The 19307-nt window shown below is 42.4% G+C and overlaps 3 protein-coding genes across 4 annotated transcripts in view; all 3 read right to left on the reverse strand.

Moving 5' to 3' along the window:
• The window catches only part of pde10a (phosphodiesterase 10A), a 102663-nt gene extending 100343 nt beyond the window's left edge, over window positions 1-2320 (reverse strand). Inside the window, exon 1 of the mRNA XM_048269572.1 lies at window positions 1132-2320. Coding sequence (XP_048125529.1) covers window positions 1132-1216 — 85 coding nt within the window. The 5' untranslated portion in view covers window positions 1217-2320. The remainder of the gene's footprint in view (window positions 1-1131) is intronic.
• A 5443-nt stretch (window positions 2321-7763) lies between these two features.
• tbxtb (T-box transcription factor Tb) lies at window positions 7764-12032 on the reverse strand. Its single transcript, XM_048268972.1, has 8 exons — window positions 11732-12032; window positions 11111-11375; window positions 10885-11019; window positions 10521-10582; window positions 10346-10404; window positions 9863-10039; window positions 8944-9073; window positions 7764-8231 (listed from the first exon to the last, which is right to left on the reverse strand). The coding sequence occupies exons 1-8, from the start codon at window positions 11935-11937 to the stop codon at window positions 7967-7969; spliced, it is 1299 nt and encodes a 432-aa protein (XP_048124929.1). The 5' UTR covers window positions 11938-12032; the 3' UTR covers window positions 7764-7966.
• A 993-nt stretch (window positions 12033-13025) lies between these two features.
• Window positions 13026-19307, reverse strand: part of si:ch211-130h14.4 — a 16177-nt gene continuing 9895 nt past the window's right edge. For both annotated transcript variants that reach the window (XM_048268970.1, XM_048268969.1), the window contains 7 exons: window positions 17790-17897; window positions 15607-15690; window positions 15150-15250; window positions 14061-14115; window positions 13632-13783; window positions 13390-13504; window positions 13026-13302 (listed from right to left, as the gene is read on the reverse strand). In XM_048268970.1, the coding sequence (XP_048124927.1) occupies window positions 13240-13302; window positions 13390-13504; window positions 13632-13783; window positions 14061-14115; window positions 15150-15250; window positions 15607-15690; window positions 17790-17897 (678 nt within the window). In that variant the 3' untranslated portion in view covers window positions 13026-13239. The remainder of the gene's footprint in view (window positions 13303-13389; window positions 13505-13631; window positions 13784-14060; window positions 14116-15149; window positions 15251-15606; window positions 15691-17789; window positions 17898-19307) is intronic.

The following is a 19307-nucleotide window of genomic DNA, read 5'->3' on the forward strand; positions in this document are numbered from 1 at the left end:
AAACAAAACAGGGTATGGGATGAGAATGCAGGCCAGACCCTGGCGGATGACAGTAGCTAGGCTACTGTAAGCCTGTTGGCCGCCAAGAATGGTGGATTCATTCCATGTTATGTCTGAGGAATAGAAAATATTCCCTTCTGTGGCTACCTGCATCATTGCTTTCACATGGGAAACTGGGGAAAATGTCTGTCAATTGTGATATGGGTGATGTCGCTGTGGACATTTGGTCTTACAAATGAAGAAAAAAGAAATGGAAAAATATAATATAAGATAATATGCCTGATACATTAGTGTTTAGATTTGTGTTTTTGCATGTGTGTGTGTATCTATGTGTGTGTTGCTGCATGTGTTCCTGACAAAGTGCAGGTGGAAATTTGTGCAACGTATGCACTTCAAACAGGCCCAGATGCCAGGCTCCACAGGCTAAGGAAGTGCCTGGTTCTCCCTCAGCACATGCCAAGGGAAACTCCTCTCTTTGGCCTGAGCCCAGACAATGTGGCCAACAATGATGCTGGCAGGTCACTCAATGGGTGTAAACAGCAGAACTGGGATCTCATTGCCAGTGTGATGCATGTTACCTGTCAGCCTTCTGACTGGTGACCTTGACATAGTAAAATTGTTCTTTGTAGGGTTTAATTTGATTCAATCGTTGAGCAAAGTATCCAATCAGATCAGCAAATATCAAACCATATAATGTTTGAAAGGTTTGCATGATGGATTTTGCCTAATGGACAGTCATTTGAATATATAATCCTATATACTCCTATATGTCACTTGGGAATGATAACGAGAACAATTGACTTATTGTGAAGTGGCAGTCCAGTTTCAGTGACGTAATGGTATGTGCAGGAATTATGGCTGAAAGGCCTGATTCAAACTAGTACAACACGGTTTCAAACTGTGAAATTGTATAGCATGTTTGCATTTTAACGTGCATTTTAGTGTTTTTCTTTGAATATTATTGTTTACTTATTTATTTTCAAAAAACAAGCCTATGTAAAAATCGTTTACAAAACGGCAAAATACATAGCTTTCAATGCAACCCCTTCACCGCGTATTCACCTGTGACCCGTGCATGAACAGGGCAGAGTCGCCAGCTGAGAGGAGTGTAAATAGTGAAGGAGTTCATACCTTCATCACTGTCGCTCGTAGGCATGGAGCCCCCTGCTTTCTTTAGGTCGCCGCCGTCGTCAGGAGTTTTTCTTTTCCTCGACATTTGTTTTTCTTGCTCGCTTTCAAATGATACCTCCTCCTTAGATTTGTTCTATGCCGGCTGCGGAAAGGTGGTTGAAATCGAGACCCTCTTTGTTTAGATAAGCACATGTAACTGGCAGGATTGCGTGTGGAGAAATACCAGCAAGCCACAATCTCATTCATTCAGACCTCTTCTGTTTCCTCTGCCAGTCTGTTAGGCTACTTCCAAAGTTGGCAGTGCGGATGCACGGCACCAGAAGACGATATAAGTTGCACCATGTAATTGGCAAAATTCAAAAGTGTGTGCCTCTCTGAACAATGAGAAGTGTTGCAGTAGAAGTAATTATCTGGAAATCACGTGTGTCCAAAATCATATTCCACTGTGATCAGCGTGAGAGTGAGCAGCGTTGACAATTCATTGCTCTGCCATATCGTCCCTGTTCGTAGTAGGCCTACAACATGCGCCCAATTAGTCATATAAATGTTGGTCTTCCACTGTAGCTCTTTCATCAACTTAATCTGCATGATCAGCGTTTACCCAAATTGAAACTGGTTGCTTTGTTGTCTTTTTATGACTCTGTCACTTCAACAGCCTACAGCTTGGCATAGGAAAACACCACTTCCAGCATTTCACTGAAACTAAGATGTAAGCCAATCTCTGATCTCGGCGATCGGTGCGTGGTCCTATGGTAGTCCTTCTCTGGCACTCTCAACATCTAACAGCGTCACTAGAGACCGATAGAAATGCCGTCGCACGCGCGCGCAGTAGACTGTAGGAGGCAGATGCGGTGAACATCTGTGCCATGAGGGAGAATATGTAGATCCCTCCCCAAAGTTTCGCCTTGCTCAAGCAAAACAACGCGAACCTTATAATAATGTGAAAGCCTGGTTGTAATTTGGCTTTTAAGACACTATCACCACTCTGTCGGAGCACTAAAGAAGACTCTTCTTTCGTCTTAATTGGGCTCTTCATAAAACTTACCAGTCCAGTTGCTAGGGAAAAATAAGTCGACCGAGCCGGCATCGTTCACCGCCTGTTCTCGATATCCTTGAGTCGCACAGTAGCCTATCGGTTTTCCTACCTGTTGTGAGAGTCCCAAACCCTGACAGTCAGGCTGCTAAAACGACATGCAGCAACTTTGAGTTTTGCCGTAAATAAAGGGTCCAGCAGAAATAAGATGTTCTTTCCATTCAGCAGACTCTGACGTCAGCACCTCCCTTCGCAAATGATGCCAAGGCTTCAGCTCAGATTGACTAAATGATAACAGTCGTGTGTTTTACGCAAGCAACAGAAGGTTTTAAATTCGTCTGGTTCCACAGTAGCCTACTTACAGACTACATACTCTCTCGAATTACAGACTCTTTCGACATATGTTTGGCTAAGGAGTGAAAACAGTAAATTACTTTGCGTGCATTAGAATCTTTTGAAGACTTTCTCCAAATGTGGTGTAGGATAAAGAAAAATATATCTGGAAAACCCAAATACTCACACTGTTACGCTACATTTTCCGTTACTTGCAGACAAAGCTTAGTATGGGGATTAGTTTTCAAAAGTCATTCTGTTGTCACAGCCTAATTCAGACTTGTTTAAAAATGCACACCTGTTGTTTAGGGAAGTGCTTTTGACCCCCTAGTGGCTAACCGATGCTTATCATTAGACTCTTTAAAAACCACAGGTAACGCGTTTAGGCTACCCTTGATATGGCTACCCTTTAATTTAGTAGACTAGGCTGTTATTCATGCACTGCTCTATTCATGTCTGGATTAGCTGCTGTTCATTTTACCATTTGCAAATCTAGGCTACACGTGACTGGTGATTTACGGTCAATAATGGTTTAGTTCAACCATGAAAACCATATGGTCTTATGTAGCCTAGCTGCACCCCTCACCCTGGCAATTCTATGAATCCCAATGACGCCCGCCTTCACTATTTTCTGTAAGCAAACAAGCTTCTCGCGCTTCACTTTCCCTCCTTTCACTGCAGCTACTGACGTCAGAGCTGCTTGCGTCAATGCTTGCGCTTTGACAGAGGGAGCTTTTTTCAATAGGATCCTAATGGGATTATTAGAGAGAGAGAGAGAGAGAGAGAGAGAGAGAGAGAGAGAGAATGCCTATAATGGGGTATTCGGAGAGAAGGCTGAATTTGAGTGCAAACGCCAAATCAAACCGGCTATTGCAGATTTCACTATCTCTGGGGATGACCTCACAGTGTGTGTTGAAAATCCCATCATGTAGGCAAAATAATAACCAAAAACAAGGAATTATTGCAGCTGCAGTAAACTACAGTCTAGCATTGACGTGACTTTAACTGAACCCGACTTCAAGTCAGGGAAATTAATCAAACGCCGCTGCCAAAGAATGGGGCTCTCTGACGTGCGTAGTCTCGCCGCTCGATTTCCGCGCTCAGTAGGTCGTAAATGACCTGCGCAAGTGAGGACTTAGTTTGACAATGAGAGAGAGAGACACACACATTTTCATTGTGTTAACAATTAATAACACTTCCGTATTAATAAAACAACAGCAATGATGTACATCAATGGTGTAAATACAAAACATGCCTGCACGAACGAGGCACATCTGCTACTAGAATGGAGTCTCCAAATCCCTATAATCAAGCGCAAGATGGCATCCCTGATATTTTCAGTTTTCCCTGCAGCCGGCATTTAGCCTACTTTGACCTTGATCTCTTACACTGTATTCTGTATCCTCTGAGAGACAGCTCTCACAATGGCTTTCCTGAACGCTCACTCTTTCTCTCTTCACAGGGATGACGAGATGTCCTTCACTCGTCCTTCACAATTCACTCTTTTCTTTGCCAGACTCCTTGAATTCAAAGGTAGGTTCCAACTGGAAGGGACATAATGTTCCCCAGCAACTGGTCCCATGTGCTCATGTCTACAAGATGTTACTCTCTCTGACTGCAGTTCAGACAGAATACAGACACGGCCGTCTTTTTCATCAGGACATGTTTTTATTGGCTTTGGTGAAACAGTGTATGTGATGGACTTGTCAAAACCTATTTACATCACACGAGAAAAAGTTTACATAGTGATATATTTCAAAAGCTTGGAAAGGTGACAATACAAAATACCGAACCTCATCTTATTTTACAAGCAAAATGGGCTATATATTTTCTTTTGCATACGAACTGGCAGGCCATACATGTGTGTTCATGTTGCATATGAAAGTCCAAAGAAAGTAGAATTCGAGTACAGCCTCGAGAACAGTAACTACTGTTGTTTCTATATGACGTAAGTAAGAATGCAAATTGAAAAGTTCTTATTTGCATAGGCCATCACAGACTTGGGTAATATTTCTCATTTGCATTGAGTTTCTGGTGTCTGCAGAGTTTGGGATATTCTGCCACCTACTGGACATTTAGACACATCTTCAAATGATCTTATCTTAAGTCAGATAGTTTTTGTCATTTCATTTAGGGTAAAATTACACTAAAATACTGTGACCTTTCTTGGGTTATGTTGAGGCACATATTACACTACCGGCTTCTTTTTTTGGTAGATGTAGGTGGATATTCCTCAGTATATAAACACTTGTAAAATCAGTGGTCACGATCCTGAAATGTTTTGGCTTTTTTGACATTTTCTGTCATGCAATTCTTTTCTGTGCATTAGTGCTGGAAAATTTGACATGCCTTCTGCGTGATACCTGAGTTGATGTTTTCCTTTTGTCAGAGTTCTCCATGATTCAGTTAGATTGGCATGTGTGATTGACTGCAGTCACTAGGGTTGAGCATGCACTTTGACTGCCATACCAACAAGTCTGGCTCTTTGGCAGTGCAGTCAAGCTGTAGGTTTAGTACCCCATGGACCTAGGTTTGAGGCCTTGTGGGGTGACTGACCTCTCCCTACACAGAATGATTCTTTACACTGTAGTTAAGACCAAGTATAAATACACCCATTCGAGTGCAAGCACACTCAACCCAACACAGGTGGCTGGATAGAAATGCTAGCAAATGAAGAATATCTGTGAAGTAAAAGATGGTTGACATGCCAACTGTTTAAAAGATAGTCACATCTCTAAAGCAACATAACATACACTTTAAAATAGCGGCTTCTCACTCATTTTCATGCCAGACTGGTTTACAATAGGGAGAATGGAATCCCTGAGATTGCTGATGCGCACCTGGAGCAGGTATTGCACCATGTAACATTGTTGCCGCAGGTAGGGACGGGTCCTTTCAGTCAGTTTGAGACAAATTTGGTAGTGCTTAAATGGCTACTCAGTATGTTGGACATTGACAAAAGGGGGAATTCCTACATTGTGTTTTTTTTATGACATGGTGAGTCTTCAGATGGTCTGGCTGAATCTGCTATTCCCCAGAACTCCTGTAGCAGGCCCTACTAATGCCTCAACCACCAGAGATGGATGCCATTCCTGACCTAATATAAGTGAGGGGAATCCAGTCATCACAAGACCACACAGCATGGAGGCAGTGGAATCAAAGCCGTCAAAAGAATGCTGTTACACAAGACAATGGCACGGGAAAATAATGTGAAGCTAACTGCTGAGACCTTAGAGATGAAATCTATTTAAAGACAATATTTCTCATACTCACTTTTTATGTTTTCCAGAAGACTGTTTATGAACTGTTTATGTGCTCTGTCACTGTATCCTGCGTCATGTTGTGTACTGTTGAATAGGCTTGTTGATTGCCCACTGTGGGAGAACACATTGAAATTCAACACCTCTCCTGTGTATATCTGAAATGACCCCCCTAGAGTATCTAGTGACTGCTGTGAATTGGGCAGCTGGCAACCAAGCAAAGACCAGGAGGGAATAGACCTCAATGGGGCTGCTATTGGTAGCAATCCTTAGCAGCAGCATCCCTGGCAAACAGACAAGCAGATGCATCCAACTAAGCTATAGAACAACAAATATACCGAATACCCTAAGAGTCAGTGAGAGCAGGGGCGAAAGAAGACTCATAGGTAGATTACTTGGACTAGCCAAATTTGGGGGCAAGGAGAAATCTTTGCAGGTTTGTGTATGTGGATGGAAGAAACTTCACTGAAAGGCTTGATGATTCCATCTGGGGAAGGGAAAAATACCTGGATGAACGTGTACAAAGTCCCTACACTGATAATTACTTGTTACGAAGTCGCTCAAGTCAGTCGTTTGAAGTCCACCAGCAGGTTGAGCACCAAAGGCCGCAGGATAGCCCTGCTACACCTGAAGGAGGACCTGGCATACTTGCACAGAATGATGGGGATCATGCAACTGCTGAAATACAGCGGCAAATCAAGAAAGAGACTGCTGATGCGCAGAAGCCAAATGTTAAATGGCCTAGGGCCTCTGAAGTTGAGGAATGGAGTTCCATAAATGTTGATTTAAAAGGATTTTTGGAAGGATTGAAAGGGACAGCTGGTGGGTGGGACAGACTATGGGTATTTCAATAATTGTGGCATGGAAAGATATGGAGCCTGTCTGAGAGCTAGAAAGGAGAGGCAAAGTCAACCCAAGTCAAGATGTCAAGTTGAAATAAGAAGATTAGTTCGGCAGAGGAAAAGGGCAACAAAAATGAAGGGCTGAGCCTAAAAGGTGGAAGAGTGGGTGGGTCCAGGCCCATTAGTTCCACCCATAATGCCGTGCCTGCCGCAGACATTCCTCCAGTTGGAGAGATAGGCTCACTATTGGACAAGGCCCTGCCGAGGTGGAAAGAGATGCATGAGGTTGTGCATCGTTCACAGGCTGAAGCTTCTCCTGGTCCAAATGGCATACATTATCAGGTTTATCAAGAAGCACCTGATGTTGTGACATGTCAATGGAAGCTCCGAAGCTCCTGTTGATTGTATGGAAGAAAAGAACAATTCCAAAGGTGTGGTGCTGGGCAGGAGGTTACCTCTTTGTAGGGACAGCAGAATTTTGTTTGTGCGAGAGGGACAGAAATGTGGCCATCAAGCAAATACAAGCAATACAGGAAAATGGGGCATAGCTTGTAACACCCCCTCTCCAATAATCACAACCAACCAATACAACCCACAATTTTAATTAGTATGAAACAATTTTTAGAAACAATTTATGTTGACTTTGTTAAAATAGGTATTCATCATATGGTCAAGGCAGCTTATTGTATATTCAAAAGAAAATAGCTATACATTATTGGAAATAAACCTTGGAAATAAAAATCTGAAATTGAAATAAAAAAATCACAAAATAGCATTCATATTTACACCATGTACAATTTCCTTTACATTTAGCACAAGGTAGAAGTGCCATGCTACAAAAGATCAATTCAGTCTGTTGCTGTTACTGGAAGTTAGAATGTGTCCAAGCCCATAATATGCCTCCTTGAAACTTTAAAGGGACACCAGGCAAGCCTGATGCTTTTTCTCTACGAAACTCCTCCTCACTCGGTCTGAAGCTCTTTTCCTTTTCTTTGCGTCTTCCGTCAAGAGTTTTCGCTGCTTCTTCGCCGGCTCTGCCATTATACACACATTTGCAACAATCGCTAGAGTTTCGTTAGCCTGCTTCTGTGCTGTGGATGCAGGATGTAAACTGAAACTGCTTCGGTCGGCGGGTATGATACACTGAACTTGCAAGTGGGATATTCTTCCTACAGGCAGTAGGGGCGGGCGAGAGAGTCATCATTTGCCCTGTAATGAGTCATTTAACCATATACCGACTTACGAAGATGTGTAATTAACACGAAAACGTTGCCTGGTGTCCCTTTAAACTCCATAAAACAAAACTCTGCATCTTCCTCCGTTGTTGCACAGATGCACACAATGTCCACATATGTCTGCAATAGTCTTTACAGAGAAGGTGGTGTGACGGGTGTCCAAGCGGTGGACAGCCGCAAGTGGGGAGACGTGTCGAACTGCGAGGAGTCGTGAGGGAGTTCTGTGGCTGCGCTGTCGTACAGGGGCGAGCCAGAAGAGGGCGCTGCCATGGGGTGAGAGAGGGCAGCGTAGTGGCCTGACGATCCACGCAGGAACTGAGAGCAAAGGCCGCTGGACATGCCGCCAGACTGAGAGACCGGAGCCAGAGAGGAGCCTGACCACAGGCTGGGGTACTGGCTGCAAGGAGGAGGAGTACAAAGACTGAGACTTTGTGTGTGTGTGTGTGTGTGTGTGTGTGCGTGTGTCAACCAGGGTAATGGTGATCGAGGAAAGTAGCCAAGAGTGTTAGCACAGGAGTACTAGCACTACTCAGTCTCCACCTCCAACTTTTATTGTCAGTATTACGCCTGTAGCTTGGACCAAGCCATAAACAAATCCAGCCAATCAACACATTATTTCTGAAGCATGGAAGGGAGGGATTTCTGTGGCTGATTATCTCAAATACCTATAACCTTTAGTCAGAGCTATGCATTAAATATTGACTGTAAGGTAAAGCTACTGTAAGTTAATTCACTACACTTTGCACACTTTTTTTCACTTTGAAGCAGAGTCCACTAGAGGGCAGTTAGACTGGACAGCTCCTAGTTAGGAAGAGCACAAAGAACTGTTGAGTGCTCTACAAGCTTTCTTCAGGTGTTGAGTGCTCTACAAGCTTTCTTCAGGTGTTGAAGTAATGTAATTGATGAAGATTCAGCCGAACGGCCTTCTGCAGGTTGAAACAAACGCCACAAAACATTGCGTACATATTGTTTGTAGAGCACACAACAGTGAGGGGTTTCTTTGTACACTATCAGTTTTATTCCTTTTGACTCCAGCACCTGGGTGTTTGGTGTTTCCAGCCTTTAGTTTGCTACATACATGGGTCTCCATGGGGAAGAGGGAACCTCACCTGGAGTTGGCGTTGGGGCTGGAGGTGTGGTTCACTGGGAGCATGCCAGAGTGGGGAGACATGGGCAGGCTGGACCAGTTATCCGCCGGGAGCACAGACAGGCACGCTGAGGAGTTCTCTGTGTAACTGGCTATAGACAGACAACACAGTCATTGTTTTACAGACCTTTAATGTGTTTAGAACTCTATGTATTCATTATTTTCATTATTGTCAATGTCAATTTTATTTATATAGCGCATTTACAGACGGCTTAGCCGCACCAAAGTACTTCACAGTAAAGTGCAATAAATAAATACAGGAAGGCACAAAATATTCACTAAATAATTTTGTCAGTGTTCACAACATATGCATACTCATCAGAAAGGGTGGATAAAATGACCAAATTGAAAACCTCACTGTCACAGAAATACTGCACAATGCTATGTTATTTGTCATGACATATTTTAGTAAGTCATAACCATAATGGTCATTTGTTAGTTTGTGACTATTGTAATAAGTAAGTATTGAACAAAACACAGTTTCTTTTTTTGTATTGATAAAACATATTTAAAACCGTGCTGAGTAATATCTGCAGTAGTAAAATGCAACAGTGTCCTAAGCATTCCACACTAGAGACCCAGCTGTTTACAATGCTGAGAATCAGCTTACACAAAGTCAGCAGGAATGCTGGACATTCCCTGGGAGGCGACACTTGTTTGAGTTTCTTGTTAATGGTGTGGAATGATGTGTGCATTCTATGGACACACTCTTCAGAGGCAGCTCATTTGAGCAGCCTTTTTAAACTGCACTGAGAAGAAGCCAATCATCTTTATATGGTTCCACGCAAGACAGGGCAACTGCTAGCCTACATTTGGGTCCTTAAAACCAATTAACAAATGGACAAATTACAAAGAGCTGTGAACTGGAGAGTGTTACTTACTTGGGGAGTTTGTGCGGTGGGCGTAGGGACTGGCATAAGGTGCAGAGCGATGGTTCCTCAGAGAAGAATAGCGGTCACAGCCATGGGAGGAGGACAAGGACAGGGGGGCTCCAAACTGGGGGTGAGGACTGGCCGGAGGACAGAGGGACCCAGAGCCAGTGATGAACCAGCCACTCACTACAGAGAGGAAGCAAGCGAACATCAGAGAGTGCCTTAAAATCAATTACCACTTTTTATTACATTGACTTGACACAAAACATTATATGGTGACACATATGAAGTTGTGCTCCATTCGTGTGGTATGATATAATTTTTTCACGCAACTGATTCAAGTTGAACTCAAGCTCATTTGAAATCATTTAATGAGCCCTGTCAATGAATCACTGAACTCAACTCCGAAGCTATCTATTAGGTATCCAAAGGTATCCAAATGCTTGATGGACATTAGCTGCTTTGAAAAGAGTATTTCTTAAAACCACTTACACTGAGAATAGCCAGATTGTTGGTCACCAGCCTCCTCTGTCACATCTTTGGGGTCACTTCTGTTAAGTGAAATGTATATGAATATATATCACATTCAAAAACAGACACAATAGTGGTTGGTCTTTTAGGAACATTCGCAAACAGGTAGTTTGTCTTTAAGGAATAATCACAATACCTTTCTTTGGAATCCAGAAAAGCCTTGGCAAAGGGATTATATTTGATTTTGAGAGCAGTGATCTGAAAAGAAGAGGACTGCATTTAGAGAACAGCTCACAGGCACCTAACCCCTCACTGCTCCCTGAACACCGTTGTAGCAGGCAGCTCACTGCTCCAGGTTAGTGTGTGCTTCATCTCACTGTGTGTTCACTGTGTGCTGTGTGTGTTTCACTAATTCACGGATTGGGATAAATTCCCTCACAGGATCAAAAAAGTATACTTATACTTAACCCCTCCCTAAGGGAGTAAAACTGTCGAATAAAGTCTGGACACTTACTGCAGAACTGACAGTTTGTATCTAATACTAAAAAACACCAGCCTACCTCCTCGTTCTGGTATGCAGTCACTGCGATGAACTGGGTCTCAGGGAATGAGTGACTTATGATCATCCTCTGTGGTGCGCCAACGCGCACAATATGGATACGTGGCTCGTATTTATGTAAAGAGTTCAGCATGATCTGAGGAAATAAAAAAAAGTTGTGTCAGATAAACCATATGAATCCTAACGCTCTGTCTAAATGTCGATTTAATCAGGACGCCTCAACTAACCTGGCCGCCACCATTAAGCTTGTTGGTAAGCTTTACTTTACTGAAGGAAACCGGAGCTTTCATCCAGTGCGCACCGAAATTTGGCGAGTCTGGATGGATGTACACGCAGCTGGGTGCTTGAGGCTCTGGCTTACCGCCGGGGACCCACTCCCCATTCACGTATTTCCAACGGTGATTGTCCGCAGCCACGAAATCCAGCAAGAAGGAATACATAGCATTTGGATCCAAACCAGACACGTTTACTTTCAGAACAGGAAACATACGTCTGATGTAAAAGAAAAGAGAACATCCGCATTTTCAGCAGTGAATTTCAAATAATCTCTATTAAAGGATCAACAAACCAGAATATAGCCTAAAATAGGCCTATATGGGAATAGACTGACACAGGCCTTACACGTTTCTCTATGTCTTTGTTGAAGAATTTAAGGGATTAAAACGTATTGTCAGATGTTATCATGCAATGCAACTACTGCTGTGCATAGATAACAATTATGTTTACACAGATTCATACACATGGGCAGGAGTGAGTAGTAAAATACTCGCAGTTAATATGTTGCATTATGTCCTCACGTTATATAGTGATAAGAGGCGAAGTTTAAACGTTAGATAAATAAGAAGTACCTTCCATTTTTGGTCACTATCATTTCATTGGTAAGCTCTTTAAATTTTAGCCACAGCTCGGCGTCGTCGAGGTGAACTTTTAAATCCCTCTCCGTTGGATCTCCTTTCTCACTCCCAGCTTGTAGTTCATTTTCCACCGCACTCAAGAGGTGGTCCACTCGATATTGTGCCGTCTTTCCCGGACACTCGCCAATACTTGAGGCCATTCTACCCAAGAGCTCCAGCGCTTCGGTAAGGATAAAGCTAAAGGACAAAAAAAGCCTTTCAAAGTTTGGGCGTTATCTAATTACCTTCTCTTCTTCTCTAATGCCACTAAATGAATTGGGAAGGCAGGTGAAGCTGGTCCGTTACTTCTTCTGGATTGTAATAAATAGACCACAGTGACGGGCCATCAGTGAGTGGGAAGAGTGAGACTGATTGGCTTGTCTCCACTTTGATGTTTGCCGCTTGGGAAGTCATTGGCCAGCGGCGGCCATATCAGTGGAAATGGCCACATCAAAAGTCTACTGTCCTTGGAATTTGTGAATGGACATGCCACATCTGCAAATATTTACACTTGTATTAAAGCAACATCTGCAGGAGCAGGAGTGCGTTTGCATAAGCACAGATATCGCTGTCTTGAGCTACACTGAATCACTTTCACTTTTGAACACCGGTGGAACTTGGGCCTACAGTACATGCTGGTCAACCAGTCCTAGTGACATCGCGAATAAACAATTTGTTGTGTAATTAGCAGTCAGTCCAGTGGACAACTATGGAAAGTGATGTAGACGTGCATTGTAAACAAATACATCGAATATTTTCATTTATCGAAAGACATAGTTTTAACAGTAATAGCTAGTTATAGTAATAGTTGTAGTAAAAAATATTCCAAAGATGACAAGCTGCGATAGAAAAAAACTAGGTAGCGCCATTGTGTTTGAGACGTCAACGGACGCCGTCAATGACGATGTTTATTAGTTTGAAAGTCTGTGGGAATCACCAAGCCAAGGTGACAAGCGCAGGAAACGCACTGATCACAACATGATTGGGGGTATTCATAAAATATCATGAAACCTACAATCTCCTCTCTTCCGGTTAATACAAATCCTATGTCTCAACATTAAATTCATTGAAATCTCCATCAAAAGTAGCTACTATTAATTAATTTGTACTATTAGTACTATTAATGTGTTCTATTAATGCCATAATCAGGCTAATTAAATCACACAAATATACAAATATTATACAAATCTCTTTTATTCTGAAAATAAAAATGAAGGAAATAAAGCTTAAGAATAAAGATTGTTCAGAAGTTTCACACAAAAGTAATTCAGGGCATGATCATCACACCAAATAAGTGCCTAAATATTAATTAAGGGTTGGTTTCTAATGTCAGTATTACTAGACATGCCAAATGCATGAAGCAGCTGCTTTCATTCTACACAAAACAGCTCTTTGTCACATAATTTCAACATCCTGGCAAAGCAGACTTTTTCAGAGTCTGCATACCATGCATTTCCTCAAGGTCATTTAATGCAACACTTAAGCATACTGTAATTCTGCCACATCTTCACACTGCAATCGTCCACCTGTTGAATGAAATAATAAAGCAGAAATAAGTTAGTCTTTCCTTATCATTACAGTTAGAAAGTCATTTATAACAAGAGGTTTCTTACAGGTGATGTGTTTTGCTGAAGCAAGTCATTTATAGACAAGGGCTCCTCTGGATGAACGGAAGCAATCCCTCCTTCACAAGGCTTCCTATCCTGAGTTTCTGATTTAGTTTCAGTACTGTGGGAAGACATAACGTAACTTAAATGAAAAAATGAATAAATCACTAATCGCCCTATAGAGGTCTATAGAGTTAAGTTATAATGTTTGGTCTGGTCGTTCACTGATGGTAAAACTTAGTCTTTACTGTGGGCAGAGAGCTGGGGTAGGCTCCGTGTCTCCATCTACATCTGATGTGGTCCTGTTGCTGAGGCTTTGCGACAAAGAAGAGAGGAGAGTTTTTCTGGTGGTTTGATCAGCTTCCATGAAGTCATTACTATGTGGGAACATGTAATCACTCTGTGGGACAGGCAAGACAATTTGTTATTTTCATTTGGACTAAACAGCCCTTTTCAATACAGTTTCATCATATATTGTTGCTATATGAAAGTTTCTGAGTATATTTTCCCACTGTCGTCAGAGGTAATTGTGTGCTTGTCTGTCTGGACTACTGTCTTCATACAGGTTTCATTTTCAAATCTGGATTAAACCTGGTAGCAAAATGGGACAATAATCCCATTTTAATCTCTCAAAACCTTGAACCATCTAATTATCATGAATAGGACATGATACTCACCAGATGTCTCATTTGATATCCATCCTCCAAAATAGGTCCACCTTTCCCCAACAGTCTGGAAAAGGATTAAGCACCAGTCATTTACACATATCTATCAGTGGCATCTATCACTTCCCAAAGTCAGTGGGATTTCTTTTGAGTAATATGTCAATCAATCTTATATGTGGAACCTATGAAGTGTACAATAATAATAATAATTAATAATAATAATAATAATAATAAAAAATACAACCACAAATGGTGATTGTCGGGGTCCAGGCAAAATGGCAAGACGTGCCCTTTAACAGCATGAAGGTGGGGGCCCCCTATGGACCGAATTGTACAAAATGTGGTGTGCGTCCAGAGAATGTAGTATTGATTGTGTATACCAAGTTTGAATAGAATCAAGAATTTGTCAAAAATTCCATACGATTCCGGAGATATGAGCAAAAACATAAATTTGCTTATTTTAGTAATTTACTTATTTGAGTATTTTAATGGAAAGAAAAGATATAGGCAATAGAATCATTATAGGCCACAATGTAAAAGTTGATTGACATGCAACTTTGAAACCGGACAACAAATCAAAAATCGGAAAATAGCCAATCTGTTAGTCTTGGTCTGTAGATGATGTGTACAGACTTCTGTGGGAATCGGAACAACAGTCTAGGAGGATATTAGTTTCACTTTTGAGTTCTTGAAAATGGGGGGAAAATTTGCATTATGGCTGGATGGAATGGATGCAGACCTCTGAAGGAACAAGACGAAAGAAGAATCTTTGGACCCCTATGGACAGAAATGGGTAATTCCTGTTTTGTGAGATCGTGCACTGACTTGGGACCTTCAGTGAAAATTTAGTGTATGTACCTAATACAGTTATGGCTCCAGACACGGTTATGCTGCGGAAAAATAATAATAATACAAGGGGAAAATAATCAGAGCAAAAACAATAGGGTTCCCGCAGCTTATCTGCTTGGACCCCTAATAAGTGTAGCTGTGCATGCAATCTCATAATGCAGAACATTAGAATCCAGTAAAAAGACGTCAGTTTCCTATACAGTGTTCTATAGCATGTAGAAAATGGTGCTGTGCATAAGAGGGTGTTTTCACCTTTGAGAGAAGGCCATGTGAGTGAGAGAGAGGTTGTGCATGAGTCGGAGCTTCAGCAGGTTACTATCTATGCTCCTCTTCTCAGGAAGCTTGGGGGCTGTCTATTGGAGTGAACACTTTGTATTTTAATTGACTGACCATACATTGAATACCAAAACATACTACACAGGAAAAGCATGTATAGGTTTGAAACTTTAAAGGTGTCATTCAGACCTATGGCCAAAACATATATATATAAATAAATAAATAAATTAATAATACTTTTTTTGCTTAATATTAATACCTTTTTGCTTAACGTAGGCTTTTTTTTTTTTACATAAACTGTCCATTTTTAACTATTGTAATGTTTATATTCTGTAAGTAGCTATGGAAAAAAGTGTCTGCTAGGTAACCATAGCCATAACCATAACCAAGTAAAGACAATGCTTACAGTAAAGTCAAGAAAAAACAGTCTTACTGGGAGAATAGTATTTCTGAGAGCGTCCATAAAGCTGGGCTGCAGGGTAGCAAACTTGGGCCTCCTGACTGGTTGGGAGACCATCTGTGGTCAGACAGGATTAATCTCACTTTGCTGAACGTTTAAACAGAATTAATCTCACTTGGATAAGCTTTTAGGACGAATTAAAGTGACTTTATTTCACTTAAAAAGAATGTGAATATACAAAGGAAGTCCAATTCTCACCCCACACATAAGTGTGACATAAGATAGATGTATATTGTCCTTTTGGCAGAGTAAACATGTCTGAGTAAATATAGTTTGGAATGAGCTGCCACAGTACCTTTTCAACCAATTATATAATTTCTATGCAATATGTATTGTCCCTAGGCAAACCATATCCCATAAAAAAGACTAATCTCAAGAACTTCAAAATACGAGAAAGATAATGTGGTGCACATCCAGTATATTCTCTGTATCACCCATTTTTTCTGTCATCCTGGGGAATATTATGTTTTGAACCGCAACTGCTGCATTTTGCTACTGATAGTGTCGAAGCTGGGTGGCCTCACAGTCGCGGTCCCAGAGGAACAGTGTCACCTCCCACACCGGACGTGTCACTCTGAACACCTGGCTGGTGCTCTTCAGCCTCTCTTTTTACACCAGGAGGTGTGGGGACCTCTGGGGCAGATGTACTTATACCCTTAACACCCTTGTGTCTAAACAGGGCACTAAACACAGTAGATGTACTGGGTGAAAATATGGTAGAATAGACAGGGTGATTGTGGCACCCAGTCCAACAAGCTGTGTTGAATATATAGAGAAAATAACAGAAAACCAAATCACATCTCTACCAGTTTTATACTGTAAGAGGCCACATTATTTAATTATTTTTTCTTAGGTCACATAGACCAAAAGCGCAGTGAACCCGTGAGAGGCATTTTATCGGTCATATTTAAAAGGGACTATAGCTACTGAACATCAGCTATCCTTTTTCAGTATACCTTACCATACACACACACACACACACACACACACACACACACACACACACACACACACACACACACACACACACACACACACACACACACACACACACACACACACACACACACAAACACACACTCACTCCTGTATGATCCTGTAGTGGCCCTTCTCTCTTCCTGGCTTGCAGCTGTCAGTGCCGTGAGGGGTGAATAATGCCCCTGGCCTGTGGCTCTGAGCAGCCCTGTCTGCCCTGGTGTGTTTGCCTTCCCCTCTGCTCTCCCCCCCGGCCGGGCTCTGTTTGCCCACATCCACTCTGACAGGGAGGTGTGAGAAAAATCCAGCCGGCGTGCTTGTCTGCATAGGACCAGGATCAGTCTCACCGGACTCAACCGGCCGCTCTCTGCTCCCTGAGTCTCTGCACCAAGCCTCTCTCTATGGCTAGTTTCACAGACAACAAACTTCTCTTTTATCTCTCTTCAGTCGGGATGAAATTGTGATGTAATACAAACCGTTCTGGTACAGTTATTAAAATGGGCAGATAAGGTAATTGGATGAATAAGATTGATATTGTGCAGGATGTACAAATATACATTAATTGTGTAGTCTACAGCAACACATAGGTGCTGTTTGTGTGCGCACTTGTGTGTATGAATGTGTGTGTGTATGCATGTGTGTGTGTGTGTGTGTGTGTGTGTGTGTGTGTGTGTGTGTGTGTGTGTGTGTGTTTGTGACATGTGCTTGTGTGTGGGTGTGTGTGTGTGTGCACACGCTTGCTTGTGTGTATGTTTGTGTGTGTGTGTGTGTGTGTGTGTGTGTGTGTGCACACGCTTGCTTGTGTGTATGTTTGTGTGTGTGTGTGTGTGTGTGTGTGTGTGTGTGTGTGTGTGCGCGCGCACGCTTTGTGTGTGTGTGTGTGTGTGTGTGTGTGTGTGTGCACACGCTTGCTTGTGTGTATGTTTGTGTGTGTGTGTGTGTGTGTGTGTGTGTGTGTGTGTGTGTGTGTGTGTGTGTGTGTGTGTGTGTGTGTGTGTGCACACGCTTGCTTGTGTGTATGTTTGTGTGTGTGTGTGTGTGTGTGTGTGTGTGTGCGCGCGCGACGCTTTGTGTGTGTGTGTATGTGAGTGTATGTGGATTCAAAGGTTTCTCCCACAGGTGTGTTTGCCTCTCTGCACCTCCGTCCAGGCAGCTCACTGCCCCTGCGGTTTGACACTTGCCTTGGGAAACATTTGTTTAGCTCCGTCCCACTCCTGTGCCTGTTTGCCTCCCGGGTCGGGGGTACTGCCTCCGCTCTCCCCCAGCATACCCTGCCTCCCCACGGCCGTCTGTGGAGGACAGCCAGAAACACTGAGACACAGACAAGGCCGCAGAATTCACAAAGCCGCTTCATGGGGAAATTTTCGGGAAGCCTCACTGGCTGACCTTAGTGTGGAGGTCCTTGTTTGTGTCGGACATTTGACCACTTGCAGAGGGAGTTAGCTGATTGCTGGTCTTTAGGTGACATTTACATATTTGTTTGACAGATGCTTCTGTTCGACTCTAAAGGAGGTAAATTATAAAACTATATAATTTTGTTTTACCATTCATCCTTACATGAATGTTTTTGTTGTGGATTTTGGTCAGAGCTTGAGCTAACACGCCTGACTTGCTTTCATTTTTTCATTTTTGTTATTCATGCAATAGAATTATATTCTATTAATTATATATATATATATTCTATTCTATATTCTATAAGACTTCCTGTTGTATGTTCTGCAGAGGAAAAATCCAGATCCTAGAATCTCAGATTCACATCTTTGAAAGCACAGCTTCATTCCAATGCTGTTTGAACCATATGAATGTTGGTTCAAGACAACATGGAACCTATAGTCTCAGCCACGCATAAGCCTAAGGCATATCACCTGAGAAACAATACAGCAGTTTTGCCAGCCTGTGTTGCGGGGTGTATGTGACCTGTGAAAAATGCGTTGTGTTGTTAATATATTCCTAATGATGTGCTACTTCTCAAGGGGAGCCTCGGTGCGGTGCAGCTCACACCCGATAACACTGCGCACCCGGGTGCAGACACACTTTGTCTGCTGGGTGCAAACTGGCCTGGAGCAGTGAACCCCAGCTGGACAGCGTTTACTCACAGCACCGCGCAGCAGGTAACAGGCCCATACAAATGCCATGGTTGCCGCACAGAAACACACATTTCCGATTATGGAGGAGATGAAGTAAATAATGCAGATGGAGAAGTAGCGTGATCAATCAGGGTGAATATGGGCAGAGATGGAAAGAGAGAGTGACAAGTGAAAGGCACGGCTTGGGCTATTTTTGCTGTTCGTCTTCAGCCTGACTCAGTGGACGTCTGTTTTGATTTGTTTTTTGTTTTGCCTTTTGTTTGTGAGAGACGTACTCTTTAATACGGACTTTCTTTTCCATTGTATCAGGTCCCAGACTGCCCAGTGGTATAAACAGACATATTTAATTGCCCATAGTGGTAATAAATGGGTGTCAGATTCTACAGGCCCCTGAGACATTATGACTCAGTGAGCCTTCATAGAAACCAAACAGACATCGCTGGACAAACATACGGACTGTCTGGCTGGTATGTAGGGTTTGTCTCACCCCCAAAATATAAAAGTACTCATGTACATCTCTCAACATTATCATGCTATTGGTCCTCAAATTGAATTGCTGTGGCTCTGCGGTTTGGGGTAGGGGGGTGTGCAATGCAACAATCTGGGGAATGT

This window comes from Alosa alosa, chromosome 18 (genome assembly GCF_017589495.1).
Source record: "Alosa alosa isolate M-15738 ecotype Scorff River chromosome 18, AALO_Geno_1.1, whole genome shotgun sequence".
NCBI classification, from domain to species: domain Eukaryota; kingdom Metazoa; phylum Chordata; class Actinopteri; order Clupeiformes; family Clupeidae; genus Alosa; species Alosa alosa.

What these genes read in the sequence shown, in the direction of transcription:
- tbxtb (XM_048268972.1), bottom strand. Translation starts at nt 11,937, where the DNA reads ATGGCCTCAAGTATTGGCGAGTGTCCGGGAAAGACGGCACAATATCGA. An exon ending in ATAGTGACCAAAAATGGAAG is followed by an intron (nt 11,376 to 11,731) that starts GTACTTCTTATT and finishes CTTTTACATCAG; the next exon opens with ACGTATGTTTCCTGTTCTGA. An exon ending in AGCTTAATGGTGGCGGCCAG is followed by an intron (nt 11,020 to 11,110) that starts GTTAGTTGAGGC and finishes TTATTTCCTCAG; the next exon opens with ATCATGCTGAACTCTTTACA.